The sequence below is a fragment of the Mustelus asterias genome, chromosome 21, assembly GCF_964213995.1.
Source record: "Mustelus asterias chromosome 21, sMusAst1.hap1.1, whole genome shotgun sequence".
In the NCBI taxonomy this organism is placed as follows: domain Eukaryota; kingdom Metazoa; phylum Chordata; class Chondrichthyes; order Carcharhiniformes; family Triakidae; genus Mustelus; species Mustelus asterias.
In genome coordinates this window covers 19,786,337-19,804,134 of record NC_135821.1, presented here as the reverse complement: position 1 = coordinate 19,804,134, position 17,798 = coordinate 19,786,337, and the positions used below count along the sequence as shown (strand labels likewise).

The 17,798-nt window shown below is 47.5% G+C and overlaps 1 protein-coding gene across 1 annotated transcript in view; it reads right to left on the bottom strand.

The window, feature by feature from the left end:
* Window positions 1–385: 385 nt before the first annotated feature.
* The window catches only part of aco2 (aconitase 2, mitochondrial), a 66,239-nt gene continuing 48,826 nt past the window's right edge, over window positions 386–17,798 (bottom strand). Inside the window, exons 11-18 of the mRNA XM_078237624.1 lie at window positions 17,503–17,576; window positions 14,086–14,197; window positions 12,250–12,372; window positions 9,729–9,884; window positions 7,605–7,796; window positions 6,884–7,016; window positions 4,083–4,204; window positions 386–945 (exon numbers count right to left, since the gene is read on the bottom strand). Coding sequence (XP_078093750.1) covers window positions 811–945; window positions 4,083–4,204; window positions 6,884–7,016; window positions 7,605–7,796; window positions 9,729–9,884; window positions 12,250–12,372; window positions 14,086–14,197; window positions 17,503–17,576 — 1,047 coding nt within the window. The 3' untranslated portion in view covers window positions 386–810. The remainder of the gene's footprint in view (window positions 946–4,082; window positions 4,205–6,883; window positions 7,017–7,604; window positions 7,797–9,728; window positions 9,885–12,249; window positions 12,373–14,085; window positions 14,198–17,502; window positions 17,577–17,798) is intronic.

Sequence of the window (17,798 nt, the reverse complement as noted above, 5' to 3'; positions counted from 1 at the left end):
CACATCTCCTTCAGACACTGGCAGTAATTTACAGAGAACAAAGAACAGTACAGGAACAGGCCCTTCGGCCCTCCAAGCCTGTGCCAATCGTGATGCTGCCTAAACTAAAACCGTTTGCACTTACGGAGCCCGTATCCTCCCATTCCCATCCTATTCACGTATTCGTCTAGTTGCCCCTTAAATGCCGCTATCGTACCTGCTCCCACCACCTCCCCGGGCAGCGCTTTCCAGACACTCATCACCCTCTGTGTAAAAAAAAACTTGCCTCGCACATCTCCTGCAGGCATTAGCAGTCATTTACAAGCTCCCTCAGGCTCCTGGGCTCCCTGTTCTACAGAAATACAGACAGACCATCGATACCAGTGATTTACCAGCCCTTAAGAACAAGTTTCTGTTTCCGGATTTTATTAGGTCAGTTGTTTTGTTTTTGAACCGAGCGTTATTTGATTTGGTGACACTTTGAAACATCGAAAGGAAACAAACTCATCTGTTTGGTTTCTCCGAGCAAAGCAAAATGTACAGAAAATAAAAAATAAATAGCATCTAAGAGGGCCACAGAAATTAGGCTCCGTTCACTCCACAGCGAGGCAGGAGACAACCGATTATATTTTAAAAATGATCACTAACACAGGCTAATTGCTGAATGTCCGAAGGTGGGGCACGAACGTCGGACTGGTCAGAGTGCGCAACTGCTGAGTGCCACAGTGCGAGTCACTGGAGGACGAGGCAGCAGGCAAGGCTGAGTAATAGCTACAGGAGTAAAATCAAGTCCTTGTGCACAGTCCCCTCTACCTCTGCAAGCAGGCTGCTTTAGTGTTGAAGCTCCTTCATCCTGTTGAGCGCACTGCCAGCCTGGAACCACAGGATCTGGCCCTCGTTGAAGCTGTGGTTGAGTACGATGGTTTCCTGGCTGCCGTCCTTGTGCTTAAGGATACACTCGAGAGGCTGAGAGAGGGAAGAGGAGAGAAAACAACAACAACAGGAGGAAAAACATTAGACCCGGAGTAGAAAAACACCAATCACAGAACCTTAGTTAGGCCTCAGTTAGAATATTATCTATAATTCTGGTCGCCACACTGCCAGAAGGATGTGGATGCTTTGGAGAGGGTACAGAAGAAGTTTACCAGGAGGTTGCCTGGTCTGGAGGGTATTAGCTATGAGGAGAGGTTGGATAAACTCGGTTTGTTCTCACTGGAACGACGGAGGTTGAGGGTGACCTGATAGAGGTTTACAAGATTATGAGGGGCACGGACAGAGTGAATAGTCAGATGCTCTTTCCTAGGGTAGAAAAGTCAAGTACGAGGGGACATGGGTTTAAGGTGCGTGGGGGAAAGTTTAGAGGAGAAATGCGAGGCAAGTTTTTTTACAGAGGGTGGTGAATGTCTGGAACGCGCTGCCCGGGGAGGTGGTGGAAGCAGGTACAATAGTGGCATTTAAGGGGCAACTAGACAAATACATGAATAGCATGGGAATGGAAGGATACGGACCCCATAAGTGCGTACGGTTTAGTTTAGACAGGTACCATGATCGGCGCAGGCTTGGTGGGCCAAAGGGCCGGTCCCTGTGCTGTACTGTTTTGTTCTATGACAGATTTTCGGGGGGGGGGGGGGGGGGGCTGTTGGTGAGTAAGAGGTTTAGAGGAAATCTGAGGAAAACATTTTTTACCCAGAGGGTGGTGGAAATATGGAACACGTTGCCGAGGGGGTGGCGGAGGCGGGTACTCTCGCAACATTTGAGGGGCTGGACAGGCACTTAAATCACCAAGACTATGGACCGAGCGCTGCTAAATGAATTAATATAAGAACATAAGAAATAGGAGCAGTAGTAGGCCATCTAGCCCCTCGAGCCTGCCCCGCCATTCAATAAGATCATGGTTGATCCGATAGTGGTTTAGTTCCACTTACCCGCCCGCTCCCCATAACCCTTAATTCCCTTATTGATCAGAAATCTATCTACCTGTGACTTAAACATATTTAACGAGGTAGCCTCCACTGCTTCAATGGGCAGAGAATTCCAGAGATTCACTACCCTCTGAGAGAAGAAGTTCCTACTCAACTCTGTTCTAAACTGACTCCCCCTTATTTTGAGGCTGTGTCCTCTAGTTCTTGTTTCCTTTCTAAGTGGAAAGAATCTCTCTGCCTTTACCCTGTCAAGCCCCTTCATTATCTTATGTCTCTATAAGATCTCCCCTCAGCCTTCTAAACTCCAACGAGTACAGGCCCAATCTACTCAATCTCTCCTCATAAGCTAACCCCTTCATCTCTGGTATCAACCTGGTGAACCTTCTCTACTCCCTCCAAGGCCAATACATCCTTCCGCAAATAAGGGGACCAAAATTGCACACAGTACTCTAGTTGCGGCCTCACTAGTACCTTGTACAGTTGCAGCATGACCTCCCTGCTTTTATACTCCATCCCCTTCGCGATAAAGGCCAACATTCCATTTGCCTTCTTGATCACCTGCTGCACCTGCAAACTGAGTTTTTGCGATTCATGCACAAGGACCCCCAGGTCCCTCTGCACAGTAGCATGTTGTAATTTTTCACCATTTAAATAATAGTCCATTTTACTATTATTCCTTCCAAAGTGGATAACCTCACACTTGTCAACGTTATACTCCACCTGCCATATAGTTTGGTATTTGATGGTCAACATTGACATGGTGGGCTGAAGGGCCTGTTTCTGTGCTGTATGATTCTACGAATTCATAGAAAATATGTGGTAAACGTGTGGGGGTTACAAGGATAGGACCTGGGTAAGATACTCTGGCAGAGAATCATGGAATCATTACAATGCAGAAGGAGGCCATTTGGCCCATCGAGTCTGCACCGACTTGATTAGCCATGATAAATTGCCCCTTAGTGTCAGGTGAATTAGCAGGGTAAATACGAGGAGTTACAGGGATAGAACGTGGGTGGGATTGTGTCAGTGCAGGCTTGATAGGCCAAAGGGCCTCTTTCTGCACTGTAGGGATTCTCTGATTCCATGACTCTCCGACAGAGTATCTTACCCAGGCCCTATCCCCATAACACCACATATTTACTGCTCTAATCCCCCCAACCTACACATCTTTGGACACAAAGGGGAATTCACCATTACCAACCCACCTAACCTGCATACCTTTGGACTGTGGGAGGAAACCAGAGCACCCGGAAGAAACCCACGCAGACACGGGGAGAACGTGCAAACTCCACACAAGCAGTCACCCGAGGCTGGAATCGAACCCGGGTCCCTAGCACTGTGAAGCAGCAGTGCTAACCACTGTGCCACCACAATTGAGCACTGACGATGCCCAGCTCTACACGGAGTGTGCCAGGGCCGGATAAGATGCTATTGTCTTTACTTTGTCATGTGCTTCCCATCTTCCCCGACGCACACCTGCTATAAAACTTAGCTCCCAGAACTCAAAACGCACAGGATCGATTCCCGGCTTGGGTCACTGTCTGTGCGGAGTTTGCACATTTTCCTCGTGTCTGCGTGGGTTTCCTCCGGGTGCTCCGGTTTCCTCCCACAGTCCAAAGATGTGTGTGTTAGGTTGATTGGCCATACTAAATTGCCCCTAGTGTCCTGAGATGCGTAAATTAGAGGGATTAGCGGGTAAATATGTAGGGATTTGGGGGTAGGGCCTGGGTGGGATTGTGGTTGGTGCAGACTCGATGGGCTGAATGGCCTCTTTCTGTACTGTAGGGTTTCTATGGTGAACTGTGGAACAAGTACCTGTTTATTCGGATGGGGGTGGGATGAAGCAGGGTGGGAGGATGCTTGTATGAACCATAAACACTGGACTACATCAAACAGACCCAACTGCCCGAGGAGAAAGTATAAAAATGGGTGCTGGGAGAAGGGCCTTCCTCAATATGTACATATTACAGGGGAGGTGATGCTGGAAGTCTTCAGGTGCATTAAGGTAGATAAATCCCTGGAACCTGGTGAAGTGTATCCCAGGATGTTGTGGGAGGCTAGAGAGGATATTTGAATCATCGACAGTCACAAATCCCCATTTATGCTCAATACGGGTTCTTAAAAAGAATTCCAATACAACACCGCGCGAGCTCAGGGTAGGAAGCAACTCCGTGTTAGTACCTTTCCGGGAGCGAATTCCTTCAGCCCAACAATGGAGACTTTATCATCCGGCCGCACCTTGTCGTAATCAGCAGGATTATCAAAGGTCAGGGGTAGGAGGCCTTGCTTCTTCAGATTAGTTTCTGGAAAGCACAGAATTCAAATCACAGCCATCATTTTGCGGGTATGGCGGAGAGTGAAGCTCACTGTTGGTACAAGAATCGGGCTACAGCGTCAACAAGCATCAGCTTGGCTTCCCATTGGCAGCACTGCCCCCTCAGTCAGAGTTTAATTGTGCCCCACTCTAGGCTGGCACTCCTGTACAATGCACTCATTTTAAAGTTGTCCCAGCCTGGTTCTAGATTCCCCTATCAAAGGAAATAGTTTCTGTTTCCCCTGTCCAATTCCTAAATCGCCTTAAACATCTCAAATTGGATCATCCCTTAATCTTCTGCATTGAAGGGGATACAAGCCTGGTCTATACAGACAGACAGATGTCATTGTCCACATTGGTACTAATGATATAGGCGGGAAGAGGTCCTGTGAAGACAATTCAGGGAGTTAGGTTGGGAGTTAAAAAGCAGGACCTCTAGGGTAGTAATCTCAGGGTTACTCCCTGTGCCACATGCTAGTGAGGCTTGGAACAGAGAGACAGTACAGTTGAACACGTGGCTAAAGAGCTGGTGTAGGAGAGAGGACTTTAGATACATGGATCACTGGGATGTCTTCTGGGGAAGGTGGGATCTGTACAAGAAGGACGGGTTCCACCTGAACTGGAGGGGCACCAATATCCTGGACGGGAGTTTTGCTAGTGCTGTTTGGGAGGGTTTAAACTAGTGCGGCAGAGGGGTGGGAACCGGAACAGCAAGCTAGTAAGTGTAGAGGCTGGGGAGAAAAAGTGAGTCTGAGATAAACACAGCGCAGAGTAAGAGCAGACAGAGGGAAGTCGCGGGGCTCAGCGGGACTGGAGGTTTGGAGCGCATTTGCTTCAATGCAAGAAGTATAACAGGTAAGACAGATGAACTGAAAGCCTGGATTACTGCATGGAATTATGTTATTGCAATTACAGGGACCTGGTTAAAGAGTCTACCCCAGGTTACTGCGGGAGGCAAAAGGAGAAATAGCTGGGGCCTTAACAGATATCTTCATATCCTCTTTGACCACAGCATTTTCTGTCCGAGTTCTGAACACTGGGGTTGGCCCAGCTGGACAAGCAATGAAAAAGCTGCAAGAAGCAGTTTCACAGCTGAATTCAAAGAGTGGATGATGTAGCCTTGGTGAGGCAGGGCACCTAAACCTCGACTTGTGGCAACCTGTACCCAGCTTCTCTGGGTCAGGCTAGTGAGGTACATTCATACGAGGACAGAACGCATGCTCCACATCAGACAAATGGAAAAAGGTTTGTGAAATTCTCAGTACTTTTGTTGACTTTCAGGAGAATAATGGCTCTTTGTGCATCTGACACCCAGCTAACAGAAAGGAAAGAATCCTTCCTAACTATCTTCGTTTAAATTGGGATTCCCTTGCATTGTAATCCAGCATCCGGAACACAGATTTGAGGGCACGCACACCACAAATCCATCAGCTGGAGTCATAAAGTTTGTTCCATGAACGGTGGGAGCTTTGGTTTTGAAAGATCCTCAAAAGTCCAGTCCTTCTAACGAAATGATGTGGAGATGCCGGCATTGGACTGGGGTAAACACAGTAAGAAGTCTAACACCACCAGGTTAAAGTCCAACAGGTTTATTTGGTAGCAAACGCCACTAGCTTTCGGAGCGTGCCGCTCCTTCGTCAGGTGGAGTGGGAGATACTTGGTAGTGTGGATGAACAGAGGGATCTGGGTGTCCATGTGCATTGATCCTTGAAAGTTGGCACCCAGGTTGATAGGGTTGTTAAGAAGACGTACGGTGTGTTAGCTTTTATTGGTAGAGGGATTGAGTTTCGGAGCCAGGAGGTCATGCTGCAACTGTACAAAACACTGGTGCGGCCGCATTTAGAGTATTGCGTACAGTTCTGGTTGCCGCATTATGGGAAGGATGTGGAAGTGTTGGAAAGGGTGCAGAGGAGATTTACCAGGATGTTGCCTGGTATGGTGGGAAAATCGTATGAGGAAAGGCTGAGGGGCTTGAGGTTGTTTTCGTTAGAGAGAAGAAGGTTAAGAGGTGACTTAATAGAGGCATACAAGATGATCAGAGGATTAGATAGGGTGGATAGTGAGAACCTTTTTCCTCGGATAGTGATGGCTAACACGAGGGGACATAGCTTTAAATTGAGGGGTGATAGATATAGGACAGATGTTAGAGGTAGGTTCTTTACTCAGAGTAGTAAGGGCGTGGAATGCCCTGCCTGCAGCAGTAGTGGACTTGTCAACATTAAGAGCATTCAAATGGTCATTGGATAAACATATGGATGATATTGGAATAGTGTAGAATAGATGGGCTTTAGATTGGTCCCACTGGTCGGCGCAACATCGAGGGCCAAAGGGCCTGTACTGCGCTGTAATGTTCTATGTTCTATTCTATAAAGATCTCCACATCTATTCTATAAAGACAGGTGTCTCAGGAGATGCACAAACAACAGGAGGAGGAATGATCTGCTGCAATTTAGAAATCGCTGAGATATTTGCAGCTGCAGAGACAACTGAAGCAGCCACATGAACTATGGTCCCAAACAAGCAAACTCCTCCGAATTCACTTTCCCAGCCCTAAATCCTCCCTTTATTATTCGCACCGCTTCATTCTAATTATGGCACAGTTATGTTTCGAGGAGGAGTAGGCCATATCTCCAGCATGAAATTTCAATTTCCACAAATAGACACCTACCGTGAATTCGAGCAAAGCTCTTGACAATGATTGCTCGACCTCCTAGATGCCGTGGTTCGAGGGCAGCATGCTCTCTGCTGGAGCCCTCGCCGTAGTTCTCATCACCAACCACCACCCAGTTGATGCCTTGTTTCTGGGGAAGGGAAAGAAGACTTTATACTTTGTTCTTGGATAAGAAACAGAGTTCTCAACTCTAGTTGGACACGGTCCTGAAGGTTTCATCAACCAGTCCACTTGGTGATAAACAGCCTTTTCTATCCCCGGCCAAAGCAATACTCTTATAACTAATGAAAACTAACTTTTTTAATGCTACCATTTTTGCCTGGTTCCTTGAAATAGCATCCAGGAGACTCCAGGGCAACTCCGAACATGACTAATTTGTTCCTCCTAACTACTCTTTCTGCTGCTCTGGAGGCAAAGGCACTTAGTGGGGCAGAGTCAGTCGCTCTGATACCGTGACAGGGTCAGTCACGCACATATTAACCCCTGGCTAGTGACTGAGGTTGGTTCTCACAATCACAGTTTCAAAGCTGTTGCCTTTGGAGTGGCTTTGCAGGAGAGGTGGCGCCACTTCCCTACAGCCCCAGCGTAGCGAGCCCAAAACCACTCACTGCCGTCTGACATTGCCCAGCAAAAGACAAGGTGACCGTTCAACGTGGAGTTAAATCACAAAGAAATCTAGGGAGCCGCCCAATTCTCTCCGTTCAGTCGATGCACCTACCTTGTAAGCACGAGCAGTTTCTGGCACAGGCCCAAGCTGATTGGTTAACTGATTTCTGACCTCATTGACTTTGTTATTCTCAACGTTGATGGCACCGATTAGCAGGTTATTGGAAATGTTGTCAAGGTGGCCACGGAACTTCAGCCAAGGTCCAGCAGCTGATATGTGATCGGTGGTACACTTACCCTTCACCTGAAACAGAAGGAAACAAGGTCACAATGGGGAAACCTGGAACAACTATCCCACAGACCAATAGGTAAAAGGCAGGGTTGTGCTAACAGTTAGGACACTAGGTTTCCAATTGGAGGTCTTGAGATTAAACCTTTGTTGTTCAGGGGATGAATCCAAGAATGGAATGTGTCCTCCTTTTTGTTTTTGCAGAGTCAGTATCAATCACTCCCACCAGAGTCCCTTTGGTTGACTTTTATCACAGATTTAGAATTGCATTGTCTAATACACCAATCTGACCCATTTCTCCTTTCAAATCTCACTTACACTAAGGACTCCTTATAAAGCTTTATGCCCTTTAAGTAGTATGAGTGTTATGGACACGTCAGTCAAGAATTACACCAACTCTGCCAAAAGCTTCACTAATAAAATTTATAGAATAGAAGAAACCCTACAGTGCAGAAAGAGGCCATTTGGCCCATCGAGTCTGCACCGACCACAATCCCACCCAGGCCCTACTCCCATATCCCTACATATTTACCCGCTAATCCCTCTAACCTATGCCTCTTGGGACACTAAGGGGCAATTTTAGCATGGCCAATCAACCTAACTCGCACATCTTTAGACTGTGGGAGGAAACCAGAGCACCCGGAGGAAACCCACGCAGACACGAGGAGAATGTGCAAACTCCACACAGACAGTGACCCAAGCCGGGAATCGAACCCAGGTCGCTGGAGCTGTGAAGCAGCAGTGCTAATCACTGTGCTACCGTGCCGCTTACAGTTTACAAGGGCGGCATGGTGGCACAATGGTTAGCCCCAAGAGAATGCAGAAAAGACTTAGAAACATCAGAATCTCTACGGTACAGAAGAGGCCATTTGGCCAATCAAGTCTGCCCCGACTCTCTGACTGAGTATGTTATCCAAGCCCTCTCCCCTGCCCTATCCCTGTAACCCCACACATTTCCCATGGCTAATCCATCTAATCTACAGATCTTGGGATGCTAAGGGGCAATTTAGCACGGTCAATCCACCTAACCTCCACATCTTTGGACTGGGGGAGGAAACCGGAGTACCCGGAGGAAACCCATGCAGACAGGGGGAGAATTTGCAAACTCCACACAGACAGTGACCAGAGGCTGGAATCGCTGTGAGGCAACAGTGCTAACCACTGCGCCACCGTGCCGAAAATGGTTCCGGGGTGAAGGATTCCAATTGTGTGGATAAATTGGAGCATTGTTCTCTTTAGAGAAGGTTAACAGGAGATTTGATAGAGGTGTTCAAAATCACTAAGGGTCTAGACAGTTGATTAAAAACTGGCAGAAGGGCTGAGAACCGGGGGCACCGATTTAGGATGAAGGGCAAAAGAAGCAGGCAACATGAGAAAAAGCCAGTGAGTTGTTAGGATCTGGAATGCACTGTCTGAGAGTGTGGTGGAGACAGATTCACACAGCGAGTGGTTAGGATCTGGAATGTACTGTCTGAGAGTGTGGTGGAGACAGATTCACACAGCGAGTGGTTAGGATCTGGAATGCACTGTCTGAGAGTGTGGTGGAGACAGATTCACACAGCGAGTGGTTAGGATCTGGAATGCACTGTCTGAGAGTGTGGTGGAGACAGATTCACACAGCGAGTGGTTAGGATCTGGAATGCACTATCTGAGAATGTGATGGAGACAGATTCAAATCAGGGCTTTCAAAGGGTGCGGGATAAGCATCTAGAAAGAAATTACAGGGCTATGGGGCAAGGGCTGGGGAGTGGGACTAGCTGAGTTGCTCTTGCAAAGAGCAAGCATAGACACGACTGAACAAATGGCCTCTTTCTGTGCTGCACATCAAAACCCACCTAAGTTTAATGTAGGGATAGCCCGGAGCACGTTTTCCCAAAAAGACCAAATTTTTATATTTTTGTGGTCCAGGTAGACTGGTCTGGGTAAGCATCACAATCTGCAACTCACCTTGATCAGCACTTGCATGTCCTCCAAATCTTTCTTGTTCCACTTATCAAAGGGCTCCAATAGCTGGAGCCGATCGCTCTTTGGGTTCACCACCACTGAAATACCCTTGGCTTCTTTCGGAGGGTCTTGGTACGTGTTCTCACCAGGATCAAAGCCCTTCAGGATGGAAATAAAGATTTCAGAGTGTCCTCTCAATACATTCACAGCAATGTTATCTTCACCCTCCCCATACACCATCCCCTGTTTCACCCCATTGGCCGCGGACCCCATTGGGTGTGGTTCCGCAATCATTAGGCACATACCAGCAAGCAGGCAGCTGTACGCCTTGTGGCTAAGCTGAAGCAGTGAGCGCCAACTGGCTATTTAAACAGGGGCATCTCAACCAATGCTGCTCTTATCCCTGGATGAGATTCACACTTGCATCATCCAGTAAGGGTCCCTGTATACAGAATCCCTACCCCAGGGTCATGGGGGCAATTTTAGTACCTTCTACCCTATCCCCCTCAATGGAAGATTAGGAAACGCAGCAAAGATAGAGTATCTGAATGTCATCGCTCCATTCTAAATGAGCAGTGTAATCAACAATGGGGTAACTAACCCAAGACCATTGTTGTGACAATGTCCAAGTTATTATTGCTGCCAAACCTGCTTTAATTTACTGTAAGCAGAAATGGCAATTTAACGGGATTAACGGGAGTGCAATGTTTTTGTTCACTCGAGTGCTCAGTTTAGGATTTCCAGATGATTAGAATGTCTTATAATTACAGTCCCACATCTCACTGAAAGCCTCTCAGTGACACATCCCGATAGGATCACCACGATCTGCTAGAACTGCAGGGCTCCTGACGGACAATGGAAACCTGTGAATAATTCAGTGCACACAAGCTTCAACATTTCACCTGTTGCGGGCACACAGCAGCGAAAAAAGTACAATGAAACCGCAGATCGTACATGCCAACGGATGACGAGTCGCTTTGGCTGTGCGAACAGGCAGAATACTGACTGCACTCCACCAGCCCGTGCTTGCAAAATGTCGGACATCATGTCTAATGTGATTCCTTGATTGGGCAGCACTTGCTAAACAATCCCGAGTGTGCTCAGAATTACAATAACAATTCATCAATCCAGCCCACAATATGGCTCACTTATGCTTCCTAGAAACTACAAATGTTCATATGCAGGCAAAAAAAAAATACAGGGCGGCACAGAGGTTAGCACTGCTGCCCCTCAGCATCAGGGACTCTGGTTCAATTCCGGTCTTGGGTCTGTGTGGAGTTTGCACATTCTCCCAGTGTCTGAGTGGGTTTCCTCCGGGTGCTCCGGTTACCGCCTACACTCCAAAGATGTGCAGGTTAGGTGGATTGGCCATGCTAAATTGCCCCTTAGTGTCAGGGAATTAGCGGGGTAAATAGGTGGGGTTAAGGGGATAGGGCCTGGGTGGGATTGTTGGTGCAGGCTCGATGGGCTGAATGGCCTCCTTCCGCACTGTAGGGATTCTACGATAAGTCCATGCATTGCACCTTCTTTTGAATTAAACAAAAACCTGCGGGACAATCGTTCCCTGGTCCATTTTCTACGGCCAATCACGATAGACTTGTCAACCAATCAGCGTCCTTTTCTCATTGCAGTATAAATTGTTGCTCGCTCTGAAATTTGGTATTCCGGGTTCTACCCTGATGAGTGCAAGATGAAAAGCTTCAACAGCATGTCTTTGTGCTCCACCCGCCCCTCGGGGAGGGGGGGGGGTTGGAATAGAATAAAGGTTTAGAAATTGCTATCATGTTCTCAATGTGCTGAATGGCCTCCATAAGTGCCATAGTGACTTGAAACAGCAGGAAAAAACCCATGTAATAGAATTACATAGAATCCCTACAGTGCAGGAGGTGGCCATTCGGCCCATTGAGCCTACACCGTCAACAATCCCACCCAGCCCCATCCCCGTCACCCCACGTATTTACCCTGCTAATCCCCCTGACACTAAGGGGTAATTTAGCATCCACCTAATCTTCACGTCTTTGGACATTTCGCCCTCCCTGTGTCCCCCTCCGCAAATGGAAAGATTCCAACAAAACGGAAACAAATTGCCGAGACACAGCTTCCCCAGGCTGAGTGTTTACAACTGGAGGGGTCACAGTGACAGAACTGAGGTGATGTGAAATGTCTTCGACTGGAGGGTTGCGATTGTTGTTGGAGTTCTCCACACAGTTGTGATTGTTGGGAATGTTCAAGACTGAGATTCAGAGATTTTTGGGGACAGAGTGAGAAAAGGTTGACGTGGAAGATCAGCTGTGATTTCACTGAATTGGGGAGTAGGTCCAAAGAGGTGTATGGCCTGTCCCTGCTCCTATTTCATGTGGTCTTATTTCAGTCAAGGTTTAGTTGAATAAAATGGAGGTAGATTTCACATACGGTGACCGACGTGTAGACAGCAGAATCTGCTGTGGTTTAACAAGGAAAACGTCCGATAAGCCAATTCCCCGCGTTGATTACCAGCCCGCCTGTCCGTCTGAGTACCATGTACCTTGCTAGGCAGCTCGTCAGCATTTGGTGGCGTCAGTTTGAACTTCTTTCCATCAGCTCCAGTCAGCGAGTCGCGCTCGGGGTCAAATTTCAAGGTTCCAGCGATGGCAAAGGCAGTGACAATCTGAGAATGCAAAACCATATCAACCGGACTGCAGCTTCTGTACAATTCCCCCAGAATTCCAATGTCACTTAGTGCTGCCCCTGGTGCAAGAGGGGCACTAGATTAATAGGAGCATAAGAATTAGGAGTGGGAGTGGGCAATTCAGCCCTTCAATCCCGCTCCTCCATTTAACACCATCATGGCTGATCTTACCCTGGTCTCAGCGCCACTTTCCTGCCTGCTCCCCACAACCCTTTATCCTTCTTTTCATCAAAAACATTTCTCTCTTTCTTGAATCCACTGCATTGATTCTGCCCCCACTGCACTCCGGGGCAGTGAGTTCCACAGATTCACAACCCTCAGAAGTACTTTCTCCTCATCTCAGTTTTGAACCTACCTCCTCTCACTCTATGACCTCTTGCTCGAGACTGTCCCACAAGGGGGAACATCTGTTCAACATCCACCTTATCAAATACCCTTTGGCATTTTATATACCTCAATCAGATCTCCCACCCCCCGCCTCATTCTTCTGATCTCCAGCAAGTACAAGCCCAAGCCCAAGCTATCCAAACACTCCTTGTACCACAGCTCTTTCATCCCTGGAATGAATCTGGTGAACCTCCTCTGAACTGCCTCCAGTGCCACATCTCTCAAGTAAGGAGACCAAAACTTGACAGAATACTCCAGGTGTGGTCTCACCAACACCCTGTACAATTTTAACAACGTTTCTTTACTTTTAAAATCCAGTCCTTTTGAAATAAATGCAAAGATTCCATTTGCCTTTCTTGTTTATATGCTGCACCTGCATACCTACTCTGTGATTCATGCACAAGGACATCCAGATCCCTCTGCACTGATGCACTTTCAATTTGCTTTCCATTTAGATAATAATTTGCCCTTTTATTTTTCCAGCCAAAATGGATAACCTTGCTCTTATTCACATTAAACTCCATCTGCCAGATTCTGGCCCATTCTCCTAGCCTGTCAAAATCCATCTGTAAACACTATCTCCTCATCACAGCCCGTTTTCCCACCTATTTTAGTATCAGCTACGAATTTTGCTATGTTACACTCTGTCCCTGCTTGCAGATCACTTGTATAGATTCTAAACAGTTGGGGTCCGAGGACTGGCCCCTGTGGCACCCCACTAGTTATGTTTCGGCAGCCAGAGAAAAAGACCCATTTATCCCGAACCTCTGCTTTTTGTCAGTCACAAGTCTCGCAACACCAGGCAAATTTGCTACCAAATAAACCTGTTGGACTTTAACCTGGTGTTGTTAAACTTCTTACTGTGTTCACCCCAGTCCAACGCCGGCATCGCCACATTTTGTCAGTCAGCCAATCCTCTATCCAATCTAGTACTCTATCCCCAATGCCCTGCGATCCAACCTTCTGGATCAGTCTTCTATGCAGCACCTTGTCAAATGCCTTCTGGAAGTCTAGATCTACCACATCCGCAGGTTTCCCATTACCCACCTTGCTGGTTACATCCTCAAAGAAATCAAGCAAGTTTGGCAAACACAACTCGCCCGTTGTAAAACCAGCCATTCACTCCAATCAATGCCTATCAGCTTCTGCCCACTCGAGTGCATATTACTGCCCCATAGCCTCTGTTCTCTTCTCCCTTTGTAAGCCTCCTCATTAAATGCGCTAAGTCATGAGTCAATCGTGACAATGTCCCTGGATATCCTGGAAAATAACTAAACCACGGGAGCGGTGCCCCGTGTGTTTTACCTCCGGAGATGTGACGAAGGCATGCGTGGCAGGGTTGGCATCGTTGCGTCCAGTGAAGTTTCTGTTGTAGGAGGTCACAATAGTGTTCTTTTCACCCATCTTAACGTCACGTCTGGAGCAGAAATTCAGAAAGAAAAAAGGCAAGGATGAGGAAGCGGCAAGATGGCAGCTTGAAAGCGTTATTCACAGGGGACTTTATTCATGCACAGGTCAATCGAGTCAGTGAACAGGAGTGGTACCAATTCAAACTGAATGAGCAGGATGGGTTCGATTCCCGGCTTGGGTCACTGTCTGTGCGGAGTCTGCACGTTCTCCCCGTGTCTGCGTGGGTTTCCTCCGGGTGCTCCGGTTTCCTCCCACAGTCCGACAGACGTGCTGGTTAGGGTGCATCGGCTGTGCTAAATTCTCCCTCAGTGCAGCCGAACAGGCGCCGGAGTGTGACGACTAGAGGATTTTCTCAGTAACTTCATTGCAGTGTTAATGTAAGCCTACTTGTGACTAATAAATTAACTTTAACTTTAAGCAGGCCGGCAGCAATTGAGCCATCAGGAGAGGAAACCAATAGCTTTAGTTGAGTTGCCGCCCCAATCTCTCCCTTCCCTCCCCTCCCCCCCTCCCCCCACACTGCTTATTTCCACTTGTCCAGGCAGAGTAAAAGTGTTGCACATTAATACTTTACCGTACAATAACTAACTCCGTGCTGGGGATGGGTAACTTACAATTTCACTGGTTAGTAAGACATTCACTGAAAGTAGTATTAAGACAGCAGAGTTGGTGTTAAAATTAACATTTCGCTATCTTCTGTGTAAATGTTGCCTATCGTAGTAGAAGAAGTGGGACACCTCCGAGTTTATCAGCCACCCAGTTATATCTAGGTGAGCTTTGCTTGGTTTTCTTTCTCCTCCTCATCTCCTGACACCACCGACTCTGTGGCACAGCAACCAGTAACACTTCAAGTCTTGAGCAATGACTCTTTATAAAGGGAGTCTAGCTAGCGAGTGTTGGCAGATTACTGCAGGCATAGAGTCATCGGGTTTTACAGCACAGAACGAGGCCCTTCAGCCCATCGTGTCTGCACTGGCCTTCAAGCACCTATCTATTCTAATCCCATTTTCTAGCACTTGGTCTGTAGCCTTGACCAAGACCACAAGAAACTACAATGAGTCGTGAATGTAGCCCAGTCCATCACGCAAACCAGCCTCCCATCCATTGACTCTGCCTACGCTTCCCACTGCCTCGGAAAAGCAGCCAGCATAATTAAGGACCCCACGCAGCCCGGACATTCTCTCTTCCATCTTCTTCCGTCGGGAAAAGAAGATACAGAAGTCTGAGGTCACGTAACAACCAACTCAAGAACAGCTTCTTCCCTGCTGCCATCAGGCTTTTGGATGGACCCACCTTATATTCAGTTGATCTTTCTCTGCACCCTATCTGTAACGGTAACACTACATTCTGCACCCTCTGCTTTGCTACTCCCGTGTACAGTATGCTTTGTCTGTATAGCGCGGAAAAAACAATACTTTTCACTTTATCCCAATACATGTGACAATAATAAATCAAATTTGAATGCTCATCTAAATGCTTCTTAAATGTTGAGGAAAAATCCAGTCATTTCATGGTCAGCATTACTGAAGACAGCATTTTTATTTGTGGTTTATTTAATTAACTGTATTTTAAATTCCCCAGTTGCCATGGTGGGATTTGAACTCCTGTCTCTGGAATAATATTGGTGTAGGCCTCTTGATTACTAATCCACTAGCATAACCACTGTGCCACATTCCCAGTGTAAATTGAGTAGGCAGCACTGGACAGGGATCAACATCGAAAAGCAGAGATGATTTCCCAAGCCCCACATTCCCATCCCGGGGAGGCTGGGGCCAACATTAATGTCCACGGTTCTCTAAGCTACAATTCATTGACTGTGGGACATTTCCGATCTGTGAGGCACAACGACTGAGTCCACACACCTTACTAATTTCAAAATCACATTCGGCATTATTGAAAAGTAAACTGGTGCAGAATGTGTTACAGTCATAGGTAGGGTGTAGAGAAAGATCAACTTAATACGAGGTAGATCCATTTAAAAGTCTGACAGCAGCAGGGAAGAAGCTGTTCTTGAGTCGGTTGGTACGTGACCTCAGACTTTTGTATCTTTTTCCCCAACGGAAGGTGGTGGAAGAGAGAACATCCAGGGTGCATGGGGTCCTTAATTATGCTGGCTGCTTTGCCGAGGCAGCAGGAAGTGTAGACAGAATCAATGGATGGGAGGCTGGTTTGCGTGTTGGATCGGGCTACATTCACGATCTTTTGTAGTTTCTTGCGGTCTTGGGCAGAGCAGGAGCCATACCAAGCTGTGATACAACCAGAAAGGATGCTCAGTCACATGAGCAGCCTGGGAATAGAGGGATACAAACGATTGGTCTAGTTGGACCAAGGAGCAGCACAGGCTTGGAGGGCCGAAGGGCCTGTTTCCTGTGCTGTACTGTTCTTTGTTCTTTCTATGGTGCATCTGTAAAAGCTGGAGAGAGTCTTGGCTGACATGCCAAATTTCCTTAGTTTTCCGAGAAAGCAGAGTCGTTGGTGGGCTTTCTTAACTATAGAAATCATAGAAACCCTACAGTACAGAAAGAGGCCATTTGGCCCATCGAGTCTGCACCGACCACAATCCCACCCAGGCCCTACCCCCATATCCCTACATATTTTACCCACTAATCCCTCTAATCTACGCATCCCAGGACACTAGGGGGCAATTTTTTTAGCATGGCCAATCAACCTAACCCGCACATCTTTGGACTGTGGGAGGAAACCGGAGCACCCGGAGGAAACCCACGCAGACACGAGGAGAATGTGCAAACTCCACACAGATAGTGACCCAAGCCGGGAATCGAACCCAGGTCCCTGGAGCTGTGAAGCAGCAGTGCTAACCACTGTGCTACCGTGCCGTCCATATAGTGTTGGCATGGAGGGGACCAGGACAGGTTGTTGGTGACCTGGACACCAAAGAACCTGAAGCTTTCAACCATTTCTACTTCATCCCCATTGATGTAGACAGGGGCATGTCCTCCACTATGCTTCCTGAAGTCAATGACAATCTCTTTTGTTTTGTTGACATTGAGGGAGAGATTATCTTTGATCTAGTTGTGTAAATTCCCAGTTTGGATCCCACCACCTTGCACTTTATATAAAGTGCAGAATAAAGGTCAGAGGGATTAGCGGGGCAAATATGTGGGATTACAGGGAGAGGGCTTGGTTGGGATTGTTGTCGGTGCAGACTCGATGGGCTGAACTGTTGGGTTTCTATGATTCAATGACAATGGCTCACCAGCCGTTACCAAGGGTGGGAAGATGAGCTAGTTCCGGATGTGGACTCCTGCTTAGTGCAATGTGTAGAAAATTGAAGAAGTGCAACATCTTTACCTGTCCCACTGTCCAATGCAGGGTCCACACGCATTAGCGAGGACAATCCCACCAACATCTCTCAGGGTCTTGGCCTGTGAAGACAAGACAGAATGTGGAGTTAGATCTGGGAGGTGGGGGAGGCGGGGGGATGCCCTTTCTTCCCTCCAAACCATCACTCTGTTGCGCCACCTCAGAACAATGGCCAATACTGCAGGAAGCTGGTTACCTAAAGCAGTCGAGTTAAATAAAGGCCCTTCATTTATTCTTTCAGTAACTCCACAGAATTAGCTGTCTCGATTCATAACCTGCTTGAC